The 24962-nt window shown below is 36.2% G+C and overlaps 1 protein-coding gene across 4 annotated transcripts in view; it reads left to right on the forward strand.

Moving 5' to 3' along the window:
• LRBA (LPS responsive beige-like anchor protein) overlaps nucleotides 1–24962 on the forward strand; it is a 411064-nt gene that overhangs the window by 52204 nt on the left and 333898 nt on the right. For all 4 annotated transcript variants that reach the window (XM_056360770.1, XM_056360786.1, XM_056360779.1 and 1 more), the window contains exons 11-21: nucleotides 131–239; nucleotides 363–515; nucleotides 1520–1688; nucleotides 3597–3676; nucleotides 5210–5272; nucleotides 7053–7150; nucleotides 9323–9415; nucleotides 10226–10334; nucleotides 10875–10956; nucleotides 12645–12768; nucleotides 12987–13179. In XM_056360770.1, the coding sequence (XP_056216745.1) occupies nucleotides 131–239; nucleotides 363–515; nucleotides 1520–1688; nucleotides 3597–3676; nucleotides 5210–5272; nucleotides 7053–7150; nucleotides 9323–9415; nucleotides 10226–10334; nucleotides 10875–10956; nucleotides 12645–12768; nucleotides 12987–13179 (1273 nt within the window). The remainder of the gene's footprint in view (nucleotides 1–130; nucleotides 240–362; nucleotides 516–1519; nucleotides 1689–3596; nucleotides 3677–5209; nucleotides 5273–7052; nucleotides 7151–9322; nucleotides 9416–10225; nucleotides 10335–10874; nucleotides 10957–12644; nucleotides 12769–12986; nucleotides 13180–24962) is intronic.

Consider the following 24962-nt stretch of genomic DNA (forward strand, 5'->3'; position numbering starts at 1 on the left):
GATCTGAGCACTTACGTAACATGTTAAAATTATTTCTGGGCTGTGTGATGGAAGTGTTTATTTGGAAATACTTTGTCTTGTTGTAACCCTTTAAAACTATTTTTCTCTACTAAAACATTATATTTTTCAGTTCCACTTTATTGGCTTTTATCATGGAGTTGTTGAAGAACTCTATTGCTATGCAAGAACAGATGCTTTCCTGTAAGGGCTTCCTTGTGATAGGTTATAGCCTAGAAAAGGTAAACCAAATCTTTCTCAATGTCTTACACTAATCTTGATTATTGGGTTTGGTTTTTTTTGAGAGAGAAATACTTTTCTTAGACTGTTGCAGGGCTCTTCCTTACGCAGATCTTCTTTTACAGTCTTCCAAAGCCCATGTTACCCGAGCTGTACTAGAACTTTGCCTTGCCTTTGCGAAATATCTGAGCAACTTGCACAACGGGGCGCCCTTACTGAAGCAGCTGTGTGATCATGTTCTCCTTAATCCTGCAATATGGATTCATATTCCAGCACAGGTAAAATTGTTTATGCATAAGATACCTTATGATATATCTTTTGATTTGGGAGTGTTGAGACTAAACCTGGACTCCTAGAATTTTATGTCCTGGATCCCTAGCAGGAATCATACAGAAACTGTTTTCAGACTCTGCTTTTCTGCATGTAGCTATCAAGTTTTGCAGCCTCTCAGGGTTTTCAGGGAGTTTGGAAACCTGCAGTGTTCTGTAGAGCAGAGTTGGGAGTGACTTCTGCAGTCCCTCACCCAGTCAGTGTTGAAGACTGAGAAGGAATTTTGGATATGTTAGTTGGCAAAAAACCAGCAATTTTTAGGAGAGATTGTTCTGGGTGTGAGATTTGAAGTCTTCATTGAAATTGATATATTCCCCTCAGAGTACTTTTGGTGAATTTATGTTCTTTGAGAGCAAACAGCTTGGATGGAGACTTTACAATTAGTTCTACCTGAAACCTTCCTGCCATGTTTTTTGGCCTCCTCTGTAAGGGTTTGTTTTGCATTTCAAAAACTGGGACAGCACTAAAAATGCTACTGTTTAAGTCATTGTAAAACATTTGTTTGCTACAGCTAAATGAAGTTAGTAAGTATTATTTAAGTCATTTATTTCCTAGAAAAAAAAAATGGAAAGAAGATATGTAAATGTTTAAGCCTATAATAAATATACACCTTTCTATAATACTTCCTCTGCGACTGTTGTGAACAAAGAGGTTGGGCTCGATGATCTCCAGAGGTGCCTTCCTATCTCAGCTATCAGTGGTTGTGTGAATACCATACACTCATGCTCCTATGAGCATGGACCAACTTAAAAAAAACACAGCACTTATAGTTTTAGAAATAAAATGAAATTTTTCATCAGATTGCAAGGGTTTCAAGAGCTTTGTGACTGAGCTATGCAGAGAAAATCATATTTCTTTAAGACATTTTAATAGATGGAATTTAAGAATGCAGTTGTCTGATGTGCTGCAATTTTGCTATAATGATTTTTAATCTCCTGATTGGGTGTTGTAGGTTCAGCTGATCCTGTACACTTACCTGTCTACTGAGTTCATTGGCACGGTTAACATATATGGTGCAATCCGGCGGGTTGGGACAGTTCTTTTGGTCATGCATACCCTGAAATATTATTACTGGGTAGTCAATCCTCAGGATCGCAGTGGTATAACTCCCAAGGGCATAGGTATGTATTCATTTCTACTCTAACAAGCTGATGTTTATTTAAAAAAAAAAACCCTTGTATACAATGTGTAGGATAGAACTGTAAAAGAATTGTATTTTAATGGGGTGGGTTCACTGTAAGGGTTTGAGCAGCGTGCTTTTGTCCATAGGATATTCTTGAAAGCTTTTTGATAATCTAATGGAAAATTTCTTAAGAAGTCATATCCTCTGTTATCAAAGACCTATGTGAATTAATACTAGATAGAGCTGGTCAGAGAAATGGTAGGATTTTGGAAGTGTAAATCTGTGCCTGAGAATGTGGTCTCTTTATGGAGCTTGTTCAAGTACTGGACAGTCTTTAAGTGCTTGATAATAGCGGTATAGCTGAAAACAAGCATACTGAGTCTATCTGACAAGTGTAGGGAGCTGAACTTGTTGCAAAACTGCTTAATAAGCGTGCTTAATCCAGACAGTGAACTCATGGCAAAAGTAATAAGAAATTTAGAACAGGTGTCTACTACTTGTCATTGACACGGAAGACAGCACAAGAGTACTTACTGATCCTAAGACAAAAAGCAAAAGGAATAGCTGCATGACTAAGAAATCCGTACTGTAAAAGAAACTGGGAGAAGTGAGACGTGCACCAGCATAACGTAAACATGTGCAGATGGAACTGGCATGGATAAGGGAATTGAGGCTGTTTGGGAAGTAAGACTTTATGACCCTTCTAATTGTTGTTCTGTGTTTTATGGGGCTGGGCACACAGCCTTGGCAAAGGATTAATTAAAATCTCTTGTCTCTCCTGTATGGAAGAAAGAAAGGCTCTGGAATTTCAGAGAGAGAAGCATGTGATGAAAGAGATCTAGATACACTGGGAGTGAGTGCTCCTCAGTTATGTTCAACTTCCTGCCAGCAACTTCTCAAAATGACCAACCCTTCCTGTTAAGAGGGTTGCAAAGGTGGTTTTGTAGTATTTTGCATCCTGTAAGGAGCGAAGCATGTGTGTGTTCTCCTTTTTTAGTGAAGATATAGCTTTACTTAATTATTTTCTGAACAGATTTCTTAAGCCTGAGGCAAGTGTGTGTGTAGGATAGTCTTACTAATACAGTTTAATGGCCTATTGACTAAACGGATCTATATTGAAAATAACTATTCTTAATCAAATACGCCTGTGGGCCTATACTGCATAAAACCAGATTTGTATGATCACTTACACTTGCTAGTTAGTTTGCTTTTCCGTGATGATAAAGATCATAAGAACTGTGAACCTATGAGCAAATGTAAAAACTATCCCTAAAAATATATTTGCTTTCTGTATGAAAGCTTTTACTTGGCTTTGACATTTAGTTGCACCTGTTTTTTTAACCTTTCTTCTCCTGGGAACTGCTCAGTATTTGAGTATTTAAAATGTTTCAGTGAAAGTCTGCTTTACACAGGAATGGCAAAACCAAGTTCTTTTGACTTTGAGTTAACAAATCAAGTCACAGCTTTCGAGGTAATCTTTATATATAAGATTGGAAGATTGATTTTTTTTTTTTGTTGTGTATATAGCCAGTATGTAATAATGGCATATAGTTCTTCCTTTGAGCTTCAGCAGAACCTTAAAAACAATTGTAAATTGCAAAAATCTGAAATCTGGGAATTCTGACATAAAGTTCTCATATCAGTCTTTGCATGGAATAGGTTCATAGACACTGCAAGGAAGTGGTAAAATCGTGAAAAGAATTTGGAGGGGTTGGGCATTTTGCTAATAAACAGTGTTAAAATGCATTACTGTTTTGTAGGCTGAAGTGGAAGAAAGGTAACTTTACTTAGAACTGTGCTCTCTTCCCCCAGAAAATGCCTTTTATTTTTCATTACGTGAAAATGCATACTATGATAATAACAACTGTTAATTTGCATGTCATATATCTACTTTCTTCTTTTGTAGATGGACCACGGCCTACTCAAAAAGAGATTTTATCTCTGCGAGCATTCTTGTTGATGTTCATTAAGCAACTGGTGATGAAGGTAGGACAACTTTAAATTATGATAGGATATCTAAGTTTCTTTGCATAAAGAAATACTCTTTAATACAGCATTTTTTATTAAGCATGTTGAACTTTGTAAACAAATAAGTAAATAAAAATACCATGTCAGGTGCATCTTTGTTGTGGCTCTTGCCACAGACAGCAGTGCTAAAGATAAATTTTTCTCTTTTTTTTTAAGCTGTTTTTATTAAAAGTAAAGCTGTTAGATCATTAATATAGAAATGTTTACTACTGGGGAAATAAGTATTTGATTCCATTTTTGGTTTTTTTGGGTAAGAACACTATCACCTGCATCAGAAGTGCTTATAGACTAAAGAACATCATTGAATATTATAGGCTGTAGGCCAGTAGGACAGAGGAGCATAAGAAAGACTTACTCTATCAATAAGTTTCACAGCTGTTCGTTAGACATTAGATGAATATTGAAATTCAGCAGTTGTGCTTATAGACTCGTCTTAACCCTTTCCTATTGTAAGCCCTGATCTCTCTCTCCTTCTGCCCCTTCAGTAGACTGACTTTTCTGTGTTTGAATCCACCTCCCTTTCTCTCCTTTTCCCCTGCGTGGCTCAGGGACCAGTATGCTCTCTGTACTGCTAGCCTTAGCCCCAGCAGTATGGAGAGTAACTACCAGAAAAACTCTGCTTTTGACTCTCATACTCTTCCTTTAAATAGGATGTTCTGCAGTTTGAAGTATTGGGGACAATTTAGCTGTCAAACTCTAAAGGACTTTCTTTAAGTGTTAGCTTCATTTTATTTATTTATTTTAAATATCTGTCAGAGATTTATAACTTGGACAGTTTTGGAGAGTGTTTCACAAGAACAGTAAAAAGCGTGTCCATCATAAAAGACTGATTCTTGTGCACGTTTTCTATTTGGACACAGTGGTGCAAAATCTTTTCAGGAAACGAGACTTGCTTTAAAAAATAAAAGCCTTAGAAATGAAGAAGGCTGCTTTTCCCTACCCTCATCCTGTTCTTAAACTTTTAGGTTTTATATTATTTTCACCCGAAAAGACCTCAAGTCGTATTCCTGACATAGACATCATAAATTATTTAAATATCTGCAAAGTTGATAGCAACTGAAGGTAGGATTCTGCAGTGGAAAACAGGAAGTGTAAACTCAGCTGTAGGCATAGCTCACAGGCTTATAATGAAACATCCAGGTCTACTTTTAAATCCTTCTTTTTACCTTAACTTTTCCATTAATAGGAAGCTCTGAGTTCAAATTGTCTTTATCATTTAACATGTGTTACTCTAACAATTTCATGTACTATATTAGTATATTGCTAATTTTTATGCCTTTTTTGGAGTTGTCTTGAAGCACTTTTATAACTTTCAGTGGGTATTTTTTGGGCAGGGAAAAAGCTAGCTTCCAGCTATGAAGCTATTATAGTACCAAGGGAAAACAAATTTGTCTTGTGGGACATGCTTTGTCTGTAATGTTTGTAATGCTCTTTTGGGAACAGTACTTTTGTACTTGAAGGATGATAATTAAAACCTGATTGTTTTTAAAGGACTATGGAATAAAAGAAGACGAATTGCAGGCTATCCTCAATTATCTGCTCACCATACATGAGGTAATCTTTAACTTGGGGTGTGTGTGGCAGGAGTGGTGTGCTACTGCTGCTGTTTGTGACCACCAAATATTTGAATTTTTTCAAATATTACCTTCTTTGTGCCACAAGAGGGCTCTGTAGAGGAAGTAGCAGACATTGTCCAACTCTTTAGTGTGGTGTACTGAATTGCCAATATTCCTGCAGTGATTTAAGCACTATGTTCAATGTTAGATTGAAGTTCATTAAGCCAGTAAGTCAAAATGGTTTCTTATGTTGTTCTGCAAACCGATTTACCAAGCAGGAGAAACAGATGGTGAGACTGACTTAAAAAAAAAAAAAAAAAAAAAAAAAAAAAAAGACAAAACCTTGTTTTATGCTGCCTAAGTAATATTTTTTGTTTTGTTTTTTCTTTCCTTTTTATTTTGCTTCTTAAATAAAGCAGTAAAATTGAAAACATGCATTAAAAAATAAAGATGTATGTTAATGGCATCTAAGAGAAGCATATAAACTTAATTGGGAGAAAATGTTGGTTACCACTGATACATCTGCATCTTCATATTTTAGCACCAGGAAAAGGCACTTTATGCCAGATGCAACATCAAAGACAAGGGAAATGGGGACATAAATCTAACTGATCTCATCTCTGTAAGGGTGCTTGAAATGGGTAAAATAAGGAATTAATTGAACTTCATTTCAAGCAGTATGAGGTTTTTTTTTCTTCTTTTGTTTACACCTATATGTTTTCCTTTTATTCTGTGGGCTGGTTGCTACTACTTGGTGGTACCATGGTCAAGAAATTTGATTCTACTTTATATGGAGGTATACAAAGTAAGTCTTGGTAACGTGTAAAAGTAAACCAAAATAGGAGAAGCTTTATATAGTCTTCACATGAGGGGGTGACATTTTCACTATTTTAGCAGTTTGTGTGGTCAAGTCTAAAAGATCAATGAATGCTGAATCCCACAGAATTAGGTATCTAGCTGTAAATTCAGAAAAACATCAACGAAAAAAGTAAAATTCAGCCTTTTTACAGGACTTGTTCACCAGTGACAGCACCTGTAATGCAAGTTAATATTGTCGGGTGAATACAATTGTTCAAGGGGTGTAAAACCGGTCTAATAGAGAAAGAATCTGACTGTTCCGACGTGTTGGGAAATGGGTTGGTATTTTTTAAAATAAACTTTCATTTTAATACCACAAAGAATGGGAAAAGACAACGGCTGCATTTTGCTACTTTGTAGCTTATTATTTTAATTCCGATTAACTTCGAACAAATTAATAAACTGTTGTTTAGAGTGCTTTAGGCTAATAGTGTGGAAAAATTTACTAAGCTTGAATACCTGTTTTAAATGTTGTCTATGGCAGGTGGTGGTATGTTTGGTTTTTGTTTTTTCCTTGGGGTGGATATTTGTCAGTAATGATTTTGCATTAAACACCACCTTGTGTCCCAGAACATGTGCAGCAGTTTATTTCTAGCTCCTGTGCAGTAAAAGAAGGGGTAACACACATGCAAACAGATGAGCGTGTGTGGAGGGAAACAGCATAGTCCAATAGTCTGTTCCCTGTCAAAGGCTTATATCCCAGACACAGATGTATCACTTCTCACTCTAGAAAATAAAGTATTTACTTCAGTAGTGTGTTCTTCTGTTCTTGCCTTTTGATCCTGGCCTAATTTTTTTTGGTCCTTAGTTTACTATTACTCTCCAGATAATTTTGAAATGTTTTGTAGTGTGTTTTTTAACCAAAGCATGTTCTAGCGTACATGCATTTTTAATTCAAACATGTAACTTTTGTTTAACAGGATGACAATCTAATGGATGTCTTGCAGTTACTTGTTGCTTTGATGTCAGAGCATCCCGGTTCTATGATCCCTGCTTTTGATCAGAGGAATGGATTACAGTAAGTTTGAATTTTGTAAGTGGGCAAAAAGAAATAGTATTTTGACCATAATGTTGCGTGCTAGAATTTCCACGAAATCTGAAAGGCCCTCATCAGTGGGTGTGTTGCAGTCTTAGACTCCTCATCTTGAGAGATTTTTGTGTCTGGGTGTTCTTTTGACAACAAGTGATGTTGGATTTACTGTCAATGAGGTCTTTTTTTTTAATGTTTCCAAGCTGTCAGTCATGCTTAAACAGGTAGTGATCAATTTGAGTTAGTCTATACATTGATGTTAAGTCTTCATCTACTAGTGCTTAGTCTTTAGCCTCCCATTCTTAGATATGAACTGAAAGTGGGCTGACAAAAATTGGTTCAGGTTTCTTCTGATCTTTGTTAGTTTTCTTTCCTTTTCTTTTTTTAAGCATGTAAAGCATTATGGGACTTTTGCAGAAGAAACCTTTTATTTGTTTAAATTTAGCACTTTGTGGTATGGATTGTTCACAATCTTTTTTTCAGCAAACAAAAATATTGTTTAACACTGTGAGAGAAAAGTAGGGAAAGTAGCAAATTCTACTTACAGTAAAAGCACAAGAGAAGATCTGCTAGAAAGTCTAAAGGTTATGACTCTGATTTTGTGTTGTGGCTCTCAGAGGGTAGTCACATTATTGAACTTCTCTACTTTAAAATGAACCTGCCTGTACATAGTGGGGGAAAAAAATTGGAACAGGCAAACAAATGTAAGAACTATTCCTAGAAGGGTTTGTGGAGTAGTAATTCTCTTGCTGTGTAAAGGCAGAGTCTCATTTCATACATTTTGTTGCACCTATTGGTTAACCCCTATTTATACATACATTTTTTTCAGTTGCCCTTTCTCAAGAGACGACATTCTGGCATGTTCATAATTGTTTTCTCTGCTTTTAGTGCTAGGCTGATTATTTTTTTTTTACCCATTTTCTTCAGCTTTGACTTCATTTGTATGGTAATGTATCATGCTTTGGGAAACTAATAAAAACTATAAATAACAAAATATTTGAATGTCATGTTGGGTCTCCAGTGCAATATGTTTGTTTTTTATTTAACAACTGGCAGTAGATATTTTCTTTTTTATTTACTAGTATATGGTCATGTCAATATGAATAGTGAGTCCACAGTGAGAAATCACTTTGTTTTCCTGTCTCATTTGTTACGTTCCTTGCTCCTGTATTGTCTCCAGTCACTTAACGGGTTTTTGTATGCTTATTGATACATCTGCTTTTTCTAATTAATATTCTTGACATTTAAAAATAGTTTTATAAAGCTTTATAAATACTTGCAGTTTTTAAATAATTTTTAAATGCTAGTCTAATTTCATTTTATTTGGGGAGTGGAAGATACATGTGATGAGATCTGTGTACTATTACAGATTGAATTGGTAATGTCAAATATATGTAAGGTTACTGGACACTTCCCACTGTAAACTGTACTTCCAATTATTTATTAATTTACTAGACTTTCATCAGTTACATGGACACTTTCCTTGCTGTTTTTGTTACACTCTCGTTTTCTTTCTTGGCAAAACTTCAGCTAGAACTGTTCAGCTAGTCAGGTCTAGTACTTCACTACAAACATGCTCCTAGCTCCCTTTAGCTTTGTTCTTACACCTTCCAGTGGAAAAATCATAAATGGGTGTAGAGCATAATCGTAAGGAGGTGAAGAGCAGAAACCAGTGTAGGTGAAATGAGAAGAATGTCTCCTGACTCGATGTCATTATCCCTCCTCAGGGAGCAATAGAATACACAGATGTCAAATATTAGGGCTAGTAATAAATCCCCCTCCATACAGGGCTATTCCTATCCAGCCACATTTATACTAAAAAGTTGCTTGCTTAGTTTTCTGGGTAAAATATCAGATTAAGACAGTTCTCAAAATAGGAACTGCAGCAGCCTTTCACAGCATGTTTTATGTATTGGTATTTGAGAGATATTTAGATTAAATTAAAAATCTCTAAATGTAATTATAAAATGTGAATTCAAACACTCTTGTGCTGTTAAGAGAAATGTCATGCTGTTTTTTGTGGACTTTTAATAGTCGTTCTTTTAAATTAAGCTCAGATACACAGCAATTTTTGGAATGAAAAATTAACTGCAGTAGACTGCAAATAAATTTGTATTTTGACTATTTTAGAAAACACTATTTTGTGTTTTCTCTACTTAGGGTTGTCTACAAGCTTTTAGCATCACAAAGTGAAGGCATCAGGGTGCAAGCTCTAAAAGTGATGGGATATTTCTTAAAGCATCTTGCTCCAAAGTAAGTATTGATTTAGGTCCTAAAACAAGCCCCACCTCTCCCCGCCCCCCCCCCCCCCCCCCCCCCCCCCGAAGGAAAAAAGGTAGGTTTTTACACATATATGCCATGGTGTATGTATATGTATCTATTTGTACAGTAAAAAAAGCTGTACTGGAGGTTAGTGAGTAAATACGCTTCACTGAATAGAAGCTACTATTCTTCAAGTAACCTTCAATTTGTTTGTCACTAATACATTTCTGATATGGTGGAATGGAATTACTTGTTACTGGCAGCTAGCGTCCAGGCATTATCACTTCCTTACCAGGTTCATTTAATACTTGCAGTACGGCTACTTGCTTTTTAAAGTTGTCTTTTTCCATAATTCCACAGAAATCAGTAGCAAGAATTAGACTGCTGAGATTGAACCCCATGTTACTTACTGAGAACTAAATCTAATATGTCACAAGTTGACTACAATAGTAGGTAACTAGTGAGATCGCTGTCCATGGTTGTATTTTTGAGTGAAACGAGGACAAAGATGCCCTTTCCTTAGTGTTTATCAAGAAATCCCTGTGGGTGTGTTCCAGCTTCTTGGGCCTGCGGATGGGTAGACTGCATTTATGGAAGAAAGTTAGCTGTCGTCTGTCTGTCTTCAGCAAGTGACTTATCCTTTCAGAATTTGAATCGTCGCCCTTTTCCTTAATGAAAAGTGAAAGACAAGGGAAAAAATGAAAAAGATGTTTCCAGTGATTTCATATTTCTTGGGGCACACTGTTGAAGCTTTTTTTTCCCCTAAAGCAAGTTGAATTTTATCTTTCTGTACTATTTTAGGAGAAAAGCTGAAGTCATGCTTGGACATGGATTGTTCTCTTTGTTGGCTGAAAGGCTGATGCTTCAGACAAGCTTAATCACCATGACCACATACAATGTCCTATTTGAGGTAGTAATATACTGTAGTTAGGATCCAATCTTCCTAATTACTTGTAAGACATGTTAGAAAATTGCTTACATATTTGTGTTGATATGTTCCAGATGACATTAAACCTTAGTGTGATGCAGCTGAGTGCTGCTTTTTTCCAAAGCTCACTACTTGAGATTTTCCCCCCTCCCCCTGCCCCAATTTGGTGATGCTTATTATGAACAATTCTAGATTATGAGTAACCTGAATGTCTCGAGCAGACACTCATATTTTACTATAGCAATGATCTTGCCTTATGATGATTGTTTTGGTTAGATTCAGGTTTCTCTTCCACTGTACTTAAAATAACAGTGTCTGCTTAAGAGAAAGCAAAAAAAAATAGTTTAGAGTAAAATTTTAGGTACAGGATGAAATACATTATCAAGTTAGACAAATGGGGTTTTGGTTAATTTTTGGAACCCTGGAGAAATAACGATGGTGCTGTATGAAGGATGTATCCAACTATTTTTCAGTGAGCTGTCTTTATGAACATTGATATGGCATCTTCTTCTTTCTTGCTAGATTCTGACTGAACAGATTTGCACTCAAGTGATACATAAACAACATCCTGACCCAGATTCAACAGTGAAGATACAAAATCCTCGTAAGAATGATACATGTTTCCAAGTGCTACCATATGAAAAATTTGCTCTAAAAAGCTTATTAATTACATCCACCAGTCTTAATTCTGATCTGTTTCACATGCTTTCATAAAAAAGGAAAGATAATGTGCATTTAGTTGGAGTTATTTAGGAAGTATGTCTCTATAGCTTTTGAAAGAGGTTTTACATGTCTAAATGTGTATGTAGTTCATAACTCACCATTTTTGGCTGTGCAGTCATGTTAGGAAATGGTTTTTCAAGACTTCCATGCACAGGATACTTTGATTTAATACATGTTAAGGTTCCTGCAAAATTCTGATTGCATTATTTAGTGATGTCAGACTAAATTACCTGAAACATGGAAACAGCCTTCATCTTATATTACATTCAGTATGACAATACTAGATGGAAAGTAGGAGAAATGTATCTGCTCGCTGTTTTGGTTAGCCTACTTTATGGGAAATACCTTGATATGAAACTTTAGATCTAGTCTCTTGAACTAAGAGACAGTACTGATCTCCTTTACTGAATCATATGCATTATTGATGTGCTCTGCTTATAATACAACGGTCTTATGATAGCTTTTGGAGTTAATTTTTTTTCTGGAGAAATAATAGATTTTTCATTTTCATAGCTGCTTTGTGATTCAATGTAGGTCATAGTTGTGGGTTTGCTTCTTGTGGCAAGTGGGGAAAGAGAAAGGAAAGCAAAGCAGATACAGAGGAAAGAAAACCAGTTGCAGTATGCCATTTGCCTTCTGGTAAATCTGTATGAAGCAAGAGATGTGAAGACATTTCTGTTACTTTCTCTTAAGATTTTTTTTTTAAGTTGGGAGTCACTGCTGTGGTTAATACAGATTATTTGTACTGTGAAGTATGAGTCTGGAACTATCTAGGTCTAGCAGGAAGAGCGATTTCTAGAGGACCTTTTTAAGATCAGTGCTAATATTGGATAAGGAATTTATCTTCTTAAAGAAATTGTACAATGTGAACTGAAGATCACAGTGACCATGTTCAAATTGCACCCTAATTCATTTACAATGTCAACTTTTTTTTAAAGTAACAAGAACAGTGGCTGCCCCACTGCTTCAAAAAGTGGCATGTACTCGCAATTTTGACTGTCTTCTAAAAACACAGGAAACATTATGCTTATAAGAGATAAAATTTTATGTCGGGAGGGTTTTGTCCTTTTTCTCAAACTTTTTTTTTTGTAACAAATTGTAAAGTATAATCCAAAGTTGTTCATTCTTCAAAAATTCAGTATTATTAAAGTAGAGCAAAATCTATGCATTTTTCTCATATATTGATTTTGTAATAGATACATCATATTATGTGAACTTCCTTGAAAAAGGTTCTGACAGATTCTGATAGCTTGTCATTTGTCATGCAGTAAGATTGGTGTTGCATAAACCTGATAATTCAAACAGAAATACAGAATAATTGAACTTGGATTCCATTTTCTTCAGCTGTATAGGTCTGCAAATCCCCCTGATGGTGACCAGATTTGAGAAGTCTTGGAGGAAGGGATTTGTATTATTTAAACCTTCTACTCAAATAGAGATGTGCTTTTTTCTCAGTATAAAACTTCTTTATGTAGCATCACTTTTCTTGTACAAACAATATTGGAATATGTCCTCTATCTTATGCTGTGTTTAGTACTAATGCTTCGTTGTTCATGAACTGTTTTACAGAGATTTTGAAGGTTATTGCAATCCTGCTACGTAATTCTCCACAGTGTTCAGAAACTCTGGAGGTTCGGCGAGCCTTTCTTTCAGATATGATTAAACTTTTTAATAACAGCAGAGAAAATAGGAGGTAAGATAGCTTGCTATATGCACATGTATACGAAGCAAGTAACAAGGTCTTCTAGTAAATTAGACTCATTAAGCAGATGTGGTTTCTTTGCTATTTGGAAAATTCGATACTCTAGTACATAGCAATTGTTCTAAACATGTTGAATTCCTGACTTAGCTGATGTATATTTCTAAGATATATTTTGAAATTTGATTAGATAACACGTGTGTATTTTGCAGGAGTTTGTTGCAGTGCTCCGTTTGGCAGGAGTGGATGCTTTCCCTTTGCTGTTTTAATCCGAAGACTTCTGAGGAACAGAAGATAACTGAGATGGTGTATACTGTATTTCGAATTTTGCTCTACCATGCAATCAAATATGAATGGGGTGGCTGGCGTGTTTGGGTGGATACATTGTCAATCACACATTCAAAGGTGAGTGTCTGAAATAGTCGGGAAATTTTATTATGCTGTGTAATTAGATTTAGAGCCTTAAAGCACTGTATCATATAGTGAGATAGTCTTGAATGAGGATCAGTAGTTAAATAAAAGCCTCTTGTTTATATCTGTTGCTGAGCATAACTTTCTAGTTGACAATTTTTTGTTGTTGCTCAGATTGTAGTAGTATTAGTTTATATTGAAAGTGGCACATATTTTCAAAAATGAGATAAATTTCAGGAGCGTTTAGGAGAAAATTTAGTGCTGGTTTTGCTTTTTGATAATGACATGAACACAAGGTGGCGCACCATATCTATTCATAAACAAAAATACCTTTTAGTAACATCAAAAGGCTGTAAAACAAAACAAAAGTGAAAAGCAAAGAAGTCCAAGTTGAGACGAACGCTTCAGCTGTTAAGCTGTCGCAGAGTACAGGGTGCGAACACATATCCTCAGTACGAATGAAACTATTACCCTTTACTCTTCTGATTTTTGGGTTGTAACAACCGGAATTATATCATAAAAATTATTAGTGGATCTGCGAACCAAGGCACGGTTGTATAAAAGAGAACTGCCCTGCCTTATTCTGAACAAAAGTGTGAGGCTGGTATGGCCTCATATTTTGGTTTATCAGAAATACTTACTTAAAGTCAATTAAATTGCAAATTCTGTATTTCTAAATATGTGAAACTTAACAGTGTGAAAAGAACATCTGTGAATTCTTAAGGTCACTTTATGGTTCTAAGGAATTGTTAGCATTTCTGAGGTCCTTCATTTGTATGAATTTTCTTCTCAAAAACAGTCGGTCTGTAGACAGCAAGAATACTGTGGTTTTGCAGTTCTGTTTATCACATTCATAGCTTGATGGTGGATTATAGGGCTATGGGGAGACAAATGTAGAAATCTATATAATAACTGTGTGAAATAATATCATTAAATAATCACTTAGCTAAATGGAATCCAGGTGCAAAGAATCCAGGGCCAAACTTCAACCCTCGTAGAGATCCCGTTTTATTTGTTGAAATGTCCTTAATCTTCTTTTGAGTTAGCTCTGCAGTCTTCAGAAATCCTGTTTCCTCACTTTTCCCCAAGATGCAGAGGGCGTGAGTGGATTAGATTGTACGATGGCAAGCTGTAGTCAGAGTAAAGATCCCTAACGTGCTTTTATAGAAACTGGCATAATTCAAAGCATTTGTGTGATTGCTGGGTAACTGCCCCAGGGAAGGGTGGAGAGGTGAGTGAAGGAAGGCCACCTTTCTGCCTCAGTTATGTGGAGCTTTGGTGTACTGAATTTAAAAATTGTCGAACATGTTATCTTATAAGCTTTAGTTCTTTCTACTCTTAAATTCTTTTTGTTAGATAACGTAATATCAGAAATCTCATTTAAGTAGTTTCTATGTCAAAATGATTATGTGGATTTTTGGTCATTATCGTTAGTGACTTAATGTGGCTAATCAATGGCCTAGAGGTCATAGAGGGAAAACCAAATATTTCTATTGTGATGCTACAGCCAAGTGTTAAGAAAGACCCCACAGTTTTAGAAAATATTGAAAAAATTGAGGTACAGGTAATGTTACTTTTGGCTGGTGTTTTTTTCAAAAGGCTGTATTTTTTTGTGCAGTACTGTAGTGAAAGAGAAAATTACATGCTTTACTCTCTGTGTTTCTCAATTTGGTTTCTGGCGTGGTGAGGTATCCTTGGTTGTAGAAGTAACTTCCAGTATCAGTTTTCCCAAGCCTAACTTTGTTGGCTTTCTGTTCAGTATGTAAGGACTACTTGTTCTTCCAACCTATTTCAGACGGAGTTTTACCATGGCAAGGGTAAAAGCGTGTGAGTGTGGACAGAAGTAGCAGCAGAGCGGTGGTGTAATTTTGAAGGAATCGTAAAGTTCAGTTTATTTGGCCGTTGCTGCTAAGATTGTCCGCTTCCAGAAGCCTAAATGAAAATTATTAAACAACAAAGGCACCCAGAAACTACCTTAACAATAGTGATATGAATGATGATGCAGTAATCGAGGATTTTAAAATTGGATTTTTTCCCTTTATTATGCATTTGCCATTTGTACTTTTTATAAATAATACATGCAATTATTCAACTGGCAATATAACTACCTTTTAATTACATAAGCATAAGTGGATAAATTACAGAAAAGCTCTTCATGGTAAAGCTTTATTAATCACTTGAAAATGTCCTTATAAACTGATATTAATATCTAATGATAATGAATTTTTAATCCCTCTAATTTTGCTTGTTTTGAATATTCTTGTATCCTGTTATACCAATATTGAGATTCATATAGATTCACACATAACATAGTGTAGACGTAATTCAGTGGGCAAATTGTTTGATGCTAAGTGCATCTCAGAAGTTTTTGATTTCTAGCATGCTTTCAAAGTAATGTGGGAATTATGGGAACAAAAGTATTTCCTTAACATTGCTAAGAGAATAACCAATTTGTGTTTTTATTATTTCATCTCTAATTGTATTGGGTTACTGCTTATTTTTCCTTTTTACAACCCTTTGCGCTGTTCTTGCCACTAATTTATAACACCATTCTATGATAAAGAACTAGTACATAAAGGACTAGTGTTACAGAATTGGATAGGTTTTGCAGAGCTACACATCAAGATACATGCAGCTGCTATAAAAAGCCAAAGAAACTCAATTGCAATTTTATTGTCCAGTTTGATAGATTTCCTGCCACCTTTGTAGCAGGGAAGCTGTTTGTCACTGTAACCCTCTCCTCCAACAGCTGCACAACGTTTTATAAGCAGCAATGGCTTTGTAGCATAATTGCACTACATTGGTTTACTAGCACCCAGAACTTAGAAGCTGTGTGTAACCTTTTTAAAGCCAAATTTCATAGTATTACTCATGTATTTTGTTCATTTCCATATTATATTTTTTGATGTTTTCCAAGTATTAACACAGTGTATACAAAGGTGTTTAATCTGTGGCTTCTAGTTCAATAAACGTTAATGAAAATATTAAATCGCCACTCTAGTTTGTTCTAACTGGCCAGTGCTGAATTTATGAAAGCATCTAAGAACTTCTGTTTTTTGAACAGCGTAACCATACTAGCTAGGCCTTAGATTTTATCTGTCTAGCCATGTTACTGTGTAAAAAGGACCAATGAGTTTGGGGTTAATAATAGGAAACAAGTAAAGAATGCTGGACAACTTGCCTTTTTGACCTTTCGGCTTCACCGAGTGTTAAAAGAATATAATGATTTAGACAGTACAATACACTCCTAAATTATATGAATGTTTTAAGCTGCTGGGAAGAACTAACATTTGCTTATCTCAGGCCCTTAAGTATATTTTACTACTTTAAAAGTTGCTTCATGTTACCATGTGATTTAGTTAAAGAGAAGATATTTGGGATAAATTCTGATGTGTTTTTTTAGTGGCTCAAGAAATTTTCCTGGACTAAGACACAGAAATGTTAATATGTATAAGCTACAGGTTTATTGCTGTATAATTGGAAATACTTTGTTCACTGATCTGAATGAGAGGTAGTATAATCTTAAAATGTTAGTACTCTGACTTTAACATATGATGTGTTTCTAAATAATTGTTAGTTTTCAGTCTAAGAAGTGTAGTTGTAATAAACATTGAGTGTTAAGTGAAATTGTATGTTCTTTGGTGCCTTGTTCATTTAATACAGGAGGGGGAAAGAAAAAAAAAGGTGTACGTAACATTTACTTGTGTTATTTTTGCCTGATTTTTGTCACTATCAGGGGAGGGAAAACTGGCAAAAGCAGCAAAGATTAGATGGTGGAGGACTTAATATACAATGGCAATTTAAAAACTAATTTGCAGAGAAGTGAACGTGACTCTAGATTTAGAAGGTAACAAGCTATTGGGATCTCTTGACTCTAAATCCCATTGGTGTTCATGAGTTATTGAGGACAGTTTTGTCTCCGTTTTTGCTGCCTATCTTGAAGAAGGTAGAGTCTCCCATGATGTTACATGTGGGCATTTTTAGCTCTAGGGCATTTTGAAGGCTTCAGATGTTCTTTGGTCCCCTGAAAAACGTCTGCATGGCCCTGAGGGGCAGCAGAGGTAGCTAGCCAAGAGGGTCACTGTGATACTGCAGGTTTTTGATTTTCAGTTGTGCGATGCCCAACAGATCAATGAAGCAAGGCTGGGGGAGGTGCAGCTTAAGCAGCACACTTGAAATACTTAAATATGGGGTTCATTCTTAATGGTCTAAATAGTTTTTTAATTAAAGAAACAGTGCTTATTAGAGATAGAAATGGTTTTCAGGGGGATCACCTGATTTACGGGGAGCAGAAGGAAGTTGGAGGTTGGAATGTGCAGCCTCCTTTTAAGGTGTACCCTTCAAGATTGTGGTTATGACAGAATCCTTCACCTTTTCTAGGTGTTGCCTTGTTACAGCTTTATAGTAGGTGTGTGGGAAGGCTTTTCCTTATCAATGCCTCTGAGAAGAAAGTTATTTTCATTATTCAGCAGACAGAATGGTTGTGAGGAGGGATCTGTACCACTGATGGGCTCTTTATGCATACAGCATGTATGGTTAATGGGGAGCTACTCAATCTCATTATTCACTCAGTTTGAGTGGGACGTCACGAATAAAGCTGCAGAATGCTAACATTTGACTAATTCAGACTGAAAGAAAAATGTGAAATAGGGGATAGGAATAGAGTGAGCAGGGTAAACTGAGAATTTTTGAAGCAGGAAAGAACAGGATCAGCTGGGTAGAGGAAGCTGCCCAGAATTCTTAAAAGAAGAGTGTAATAGGGATTTGCTTCTGATTGAGAAGTGCCAGAGGTCCCAAAAGTACCAAAAATGGGAAACATTTGCAGTAGAAAGAACTGATGCATAAAGAGGCAAAGAGCTATGAGAAAGTCTTCCTAAGCAAAGATGACTTGAAGAGAGCATTGATTCTCATCTGTATAACTTGGCCTAAAAATCATTGGAAGATGGGACCTATGTCTGCAGCCTCAAAAATTCTTAGTGGTCGCCTCTGCTATTGCTGCAGGGTTTGAGGCAAACTTCCTTCATACTTGCTGCTACCTGTATTCAGGTTTTGGCAGTTTTGTGGCTGTGGGGACTGAACTGGGCCTCTGGACCATGAATTGAAATGATGGATGTGGCGTCGCTGCTGCGGGGCTGCCAACAACATATGAAGACATTGGAAAAAGATGGCTAAAGAAAGAAGGTCTATAGCTGGGTATTATGATAATGCAGATTGGTAAACACTAAATTTAGTTACAACATCTAAACATCAGATATGCACAAGGCAGAATTTGAGTCTACTGAACTGTAGGAATAGGGGCAGGGATTGAGACAGAGAAGAAATACATACCCTGAGAGGATAATGTGTTTGTGCCTTGCAATTTAAACAACTTAAAAACAATAGTTACATTAGTGAAAATAAGCAAATACATTTGGTGTGCTGTTTCAGTTTATTATTGTATGGTGGTGTAACAGGTAAGTTATACCTTGATTTGAAAATAAAATGCTGCCAATATACATGAAATTATCTCTCAGATATGCAAAGACTTACAAATTATATTGACTAATACTTGCTTTCTTATTCTGGAAATTATGTACATGCATTTTTTTTTTTTCTCTCAAGCTGAGGAGAAGAAAGGCAAAAGTATTGCTACTTAGCTGAAGATGCAGGAACGTGAAAATGTCTTAGTACAGTGGTTTTATTTCCTTCTTCCCTGCACCCCCTGCCACCTTGTGTGTCAGTGAATGCTTTTTGTGGTGGAAGCTTAGATTCCTAGAAATTTCTCATATGTAGTGTCCTGCGTAATATATGTTAATTTGCTTCTCTTAGCTTTCTTCTGCAAACCACACAGAAATAACCCAGAGATTCTTGAGGTCTTTAAGTCAGTGTATGGTGCACACGGTAGTATTGTTTGTATCGTTCACTGAATTGAAAAATTAGGTTTGATACCTTCAGATATTGGTTTGTCCTGTCTAAACAGACCCGGGTTTTTTGGAGATCAGTTTCTACTTTTGAACAGTTAGTGTTGCTAGAGAAGAAGTGGAAAAACACATAAATAAGTCCTTGTCAAGATATAAAAGTTGTAATGCTTTCTGGAATTATGAAGAGCTTATTGATGGTGTCAGCAGCACAGGAGCTAGTTTGTACTGAGCAGACTCTATACAAGGAAATAGCAGTGCTATATAATTGTCTGACTTGTCTGGCAAACATTCTCTTCCTCTCTTTACTCTACAGAATTGCCCACCTGATAATGAAAACAAGGACAAAATCTTAATGTATAGTTAAAATTTTCTTCCCTGTGTTCTTCAATGCAAATGTCAATCATCTTAACCTTTTTCATTGCTGTATGCTAATTTTTCTCCTTGGCAATTAGGAAATGTTGGATGTCAAATTAAGTTAAAATTAATGGTAAAGGCAAATGTTGCAGTTATTAGCTCACAAGTGTCTTTAACTAGTAGTGCGTAGAAATGCATTCCAAGTTGCAAACAGCTATGGATTAACCATCAAATGATGGTGAAGATTAATGATTGGCCTTTTAGCTCACTAATTTAGAACAATTTCTAGTAATTAATTTTGTACTATCAGCTTTACAGTTGCAAATACCTTAAGGAAAATAAAAAATGACTTAAGTACATTGAAGGTTCTTGTTAACAGTTGTCTCGTAAATTGTTGCACGCTTGCAGATCCTGATGTTTAATCTTTAATAACTTTTTATATTACCTCTCTCTACTTGTATTATTAATCATAATTTCTACTTAATTTTGCATTTTTGTTGATACTGTTTTTGTTAACCTTAGGTATTTTCTCTGTAGGGTGTATTGTTTGGCTTTCTGAACTTGCATGCTTCATAAATGGCATGTCATGCAACAGAAGTGTGTGGGATATTATTTTTGTTAAGCTTAGGTGTGTGTTTTGTAGGGTGCATTGTTTGGCTTTGTGAACTTAGGTGCTTCATAAATGCTGTGTCATGCAACAGGAGTGCGGGGGAAGAATTGTCTAGTGACTCCATTGTAGTACCCGCTATTTCTTGGTCTTCTGTCAGACAAATAGAGTGAGCAGAGCTGTTTATACAGCCTTGCTGAAAAGTTGGATTTTACAAAGCATCATTTAAGTTCATTCTCTTTTTTTATGTAAATAAGAAAATACCAAACTCAAAGTGCATGTTTGGAAAACACTGGTTTAGGTAGTCTGCATAATTGTATGCATTGCTATTTCAATTTGAATATTACGGAAAGTACGTTAAGTGACATGAATTATTTCTGATGGATATGGTGGAAGTAGAAATTGCTATCCTTTTTAAGTAGATTTTGGTTGGTTTTGTGAGTGGTGTTCTCCTGTAGTTCTGTACTGTCTGTCTTCTTCACCAGGGTATCTGTCCTTACAGTTTCGTGCATTGCTCTTAAATGAATGTCTATTCGCATCAAATTGTGCTTAGATTTATTTACCTGTAAGTTTGTATTGCCCATCTGTAAATATAAGTTGTCTGTTTTGACCTTCTTTCCACTCTGTGTGTGTGGTAGTGATTAAGAGCACAGTTTGGTTTCTAGAGTGTTGTTCTGTAATGGCTTCCAGACCATGGTCTCATCCCTGTTTAAGATGAGACCGATTGTGAAATTATATTGCATCCCTGTACCATGCATTGTGTTTTTAACTGTTGATCATAGCTTGGCAAAGGTCAACTTGTTGCAAAGTTGATTGCGTCTCTAACCTATACAGTCAGTAGAACTCATACTTGTGACTTTCAACAGCCTTAGCTGGAAAAACAGAACCGCTCAGTTTGTAATTCATAATTCACCTGTTAACAATCAAAATTAATACAAAAGCCTGTGGTGTCTATCTGACTTGAAGGTAGCACATGTAGGTTATTAGGAAAATCAAACCATGCAACAGGGAAGTCTCCTAAGAGACAAAGAAGAGAAAGTAGCATGGTAAGATTTTGAATAATAAATTAGTAAGTATATATTGTTATTAAATACTGGGGGGCTTTGCTGAAAGAGTGGCAAGGTTTTAGATAGAATTTGATTCTGTGATTGTTTGGATTATAAAAAAATAGGAAGTCTTAGATCAAGATGAACTTTTCTTCCAGCACTGAAATTTTAAGTGTCTTTGAAAATGAATGAGAAGTTACAATGTGAAGGAAGGAGCTTGCAGGCAGGGGGACTCCATTGTTGGCAATGCAATAAGAATTTAAGCTATTAAGACTAACTGAAATCTTGGCTATGGTATGTTTATTAATGAAGCTGTGAAGTTGCTAATGAGGGGCCAGAAAATTTGGAGCTTTCAGTAATGTAATATGAAGTATGACGTGCACATAATGGTCTTGTTAGGATTATGGAGATGTGGTGGGATTGCTCCTGTGACTGGAGTGATGCAGCGAAGGGGTAGCAGCTCTTTAGGAAGTATGGACTGGGAAGATGAGGAATGGGAGTTGCCCTTTATGTGAGAGAGCAGTTGGGAGGTCATGGAGCTCTGCCTGGGGATGAATAGGAGCTAACTGAGAGTTTCTGGCTTAGGATTAAGGAGAGGACAGATAAAGGTGACTTTATGGTGAGTGTCTGCTACAGGGCACCTCACCAGGAAGAGTGAGCAGGTGAGGTGCTCTGCAGACAGGTAGGAGCAGCCTCATGTTTGCACACGCTGGCCCTTATAGGCCTGATGTGTGCTGGAGGGGCAGCACAGCAGGACGTAAGCAATGCAGGAGGTTTCTTGAGTTCATTGACAACTTCCTCCAAGTGACAGAGGAGTGGAAGAGGAGAGGTGTTTTGTTGTACCCTCATACCTCACTAGCAAGGGTCTTGTTGGGAATGTGAAGGTCAAAGGCAATCTTGGCTGCAGTGACCATGAGATGGTGGAGTTCAGGATCCTGAGGGGCAGGAGGAGAGGAAAAGCAAGCTCACAGCGCTGGACTATGGGCAATGGATTTTGACTTGTTCTCAAGCAAGGTTGATTTAATGCTATTAACAAGATGGTAAATTTGGTAAGAGAAAATTTGAAGATGCAACAGACTTTTGTAAAGGGCGTTGGCTTGGTAGCACACTAGAAAAAAGTCAGCATTACAAGAAAAAGAGTATTTCACCGGCTATGCAAACAGACACATCTAACTGACCATTTCTCCAAAAGCAGTTGCCAGCACCGTAGAATGTGTTCTTGGAGTGGAAAGTGAGAAGCCATAGAGTAGGTTGCTTTTACTCCTGCATGTGAGTTTGAGACTTACTCTGCAATGATGCCTGAAAGTGTGCATGTTCACGCTATTAAAGATTTTTTGAAGAGCTGGAAACATGACAGAAAGGGGTCACCAAAAGGATTCTAGTCCTTTAAAATGAAAGCTTATTCTTTTTAGATCATCCTGTTACTTCTCCATCTTTTGGGCTTTTAAAAGCATTATTATAGTATGTTAAAGAAAAAAACACCGCACCTTGAAAACATGGTATTTCTTCCTCGCTGAGGTATTTTTAATAACTCAGAAATGCAGACATTAGTGACTAGAAATTGAAGCTAGGTTTTTAAATGAAGGATACTTTTTTTTTTTTAAAATATGGTAGAATAGATTTGGAACAAATTATCTAGGGGAGATTTCATCTATTGATTTCTAAAACCAAGGCTGGACAACCTTTTGGATGCTGTCATCCAATCCATGTTACTGGGCTCAGTGTGTAGGGAAGTGGATTAAATTCAAGGGGCTGATCTGATGTTACTTTCTAGCCTTCACCTCAGTGATTCCTTGAAGTGCTAGCGGCTGTAACAGAACTGATGATATGCTTTTAGAATGCATTTAAAGCTGTATTCCTTGATGCTTCCAATTTGCTTTAACTAGATTGGTAATTTATCAAAGCACTTTCATAGATAGAGCTGCCAGAACGTAGAACTTTATATTGCTGTTAAAGCTTGTTGTGTGTTGTAGGGACCAGTGTAAGCATCAAGTGTTGCTTTATGAAACCCTTGCAACACTGTGAATGTGCTCTTTTTGCAAGGTGGGTTTAGTAACTGCCAGCCCTGCGAAACATCTCTATGATTAGTTCCATTAAGATTGAATTGTTGCTTTATTGAACGTGTTCTGTGAGTCATGTACTATTCTCCATTGCACTCAAGTTTGAGCACTGAAGAAAAATAACGTTTTGTAAGAGATCCCTCCAGCCACTCTCGTGATCAGCGTAGTGTCATTGTGCCTATCCCCATTTGTAGGGGGGAGAGATGACCACAGCAGTAATAGAATTTGACGTACATCCCCCTCATTTGCCCCTTTCCACAAAATAAAATGAAAGGAAGAAAAAAGTGTCCTTCACATCTTCATTCTTACCTTGCTTTGCCTTGGTTCAAGGGAACTAGTGAAATAAGATTTTGAGGCTATACCTGAGACTTGTTCAACAGTTCTGGAAGCAGTGCATACATAACCAGAGAGAAGAATTCAGGTCTCGTACTTGGATGTAGCTCATCAGTGTTAAAAAAGTAAATATACAGCGTACTAAAGCCTGCAAATACTTTTGAGAAGTCATCGTTCCCATGTATTTTTCAAAATGAGCGTTGCCAATAACAAGTCTGATACTGAAGACAGAAATGAGTAAAGGTAGCTACGTTATCACAGATTTGTTGCAGCTTTACTTGCATTGTGTAGGTAACGCATATACATGTTGTGGGTAAATTTACTTCCTGGGGAGTTAAGTTTTGCTGAAATAAATAGTATTCTTATTTGTGGAATGTTTCTTTAGTATTTGTTGGAATAAAACTTTTTAGTAGTTTTGGAAATGGAAGAAGCAACGGGAAGAGAGTGAGAGGGAAAGCTAGCTGGAGATAAGCTCCAGATAAGTTGCTAGGATTTCTTCTTCAGAAAAGTAATGATTTGATCGAAAATAACAGCTTTACCTAATCATATTTTTGAAAACAAATTAAAAGTGCAAGGGAGAGCTTATTAGCATGATCCACTTTGGGTTGCTTTTGACATCCTGACTGTGGTACCATTCAGGGAGGAAGTATTCCTAAAATAATAATGTCCCCCACATGTTCTATTTAGCAATATCCGATAATCAGATATTTCATAGATCTGTTGTGATGAATGAACTTTCAGTCATTTGTAATAATTCACACTTTTTTTGTTTGTACATAACTGATTTTAAACTAATACAGGAAGACTTTTTTAAAAAAAAAACAGAAGGAAGATATCCCAGTTCTGTTGCTAGAGATTGGATCGACTCAAACAAATAACATGCTTTGTCATGTGTTGGAATAGTACACTGCTCCAGCAGTACTTTATATTTGATTGATGGAGAAAATAGTATATTAAAAAGCTGATGCTGACAACACAAGCTGCCAAGAATATTCCTTTGTACTTTTGTTCTTTTTTTTATGCTCTCTGATTTTTAATCTATAATTTTTAGTACCTTTTAAACCTGTCAAATTAAGTTTTGACTTCCATGTATTGTGTTAAGAGAAAATATACCTACTCGCTAATCGTCACTTTGAATACCATGTACCTGGAATTTTTAGATTAGATCCAAATGAATGACTTCAGTATGTAAGAGAATAAGAAAATGTGCATTCATATATTTAGTAAAGTGTACTGCTCTATTTTGTCTACAGAAAATGTTTATAATAAAGAAAATGGCTAAAAAATTAAAACCCTCAGCTGCAGCTTATATGTTGGGAATTTTTTTAAGAACTAAGTTTACAGATAAATAAACACATTTGTTATTGAAGATAAATCTAAATCTTAAATACAAAGGTATGGACAAACTAAATTGAATGACAGTGTAATAAAAACTTTAGTGAGATTTTCTTTCAATACACAGCTATTTATTTGGGCA

Source organism: Falco biarmicus, chromosome 1 (genome assembly GCF_023638135.1).
Source record: "Falco biarmicus isolate bFalBia1 chromosome 1, bFalBia1.pri, whole genome shotgun sequence".
NCBI lineage: Eukaryota > Metazoa > Chordata > Aves > Falconiformes > Falconidae > Falco > Falco biarmicus.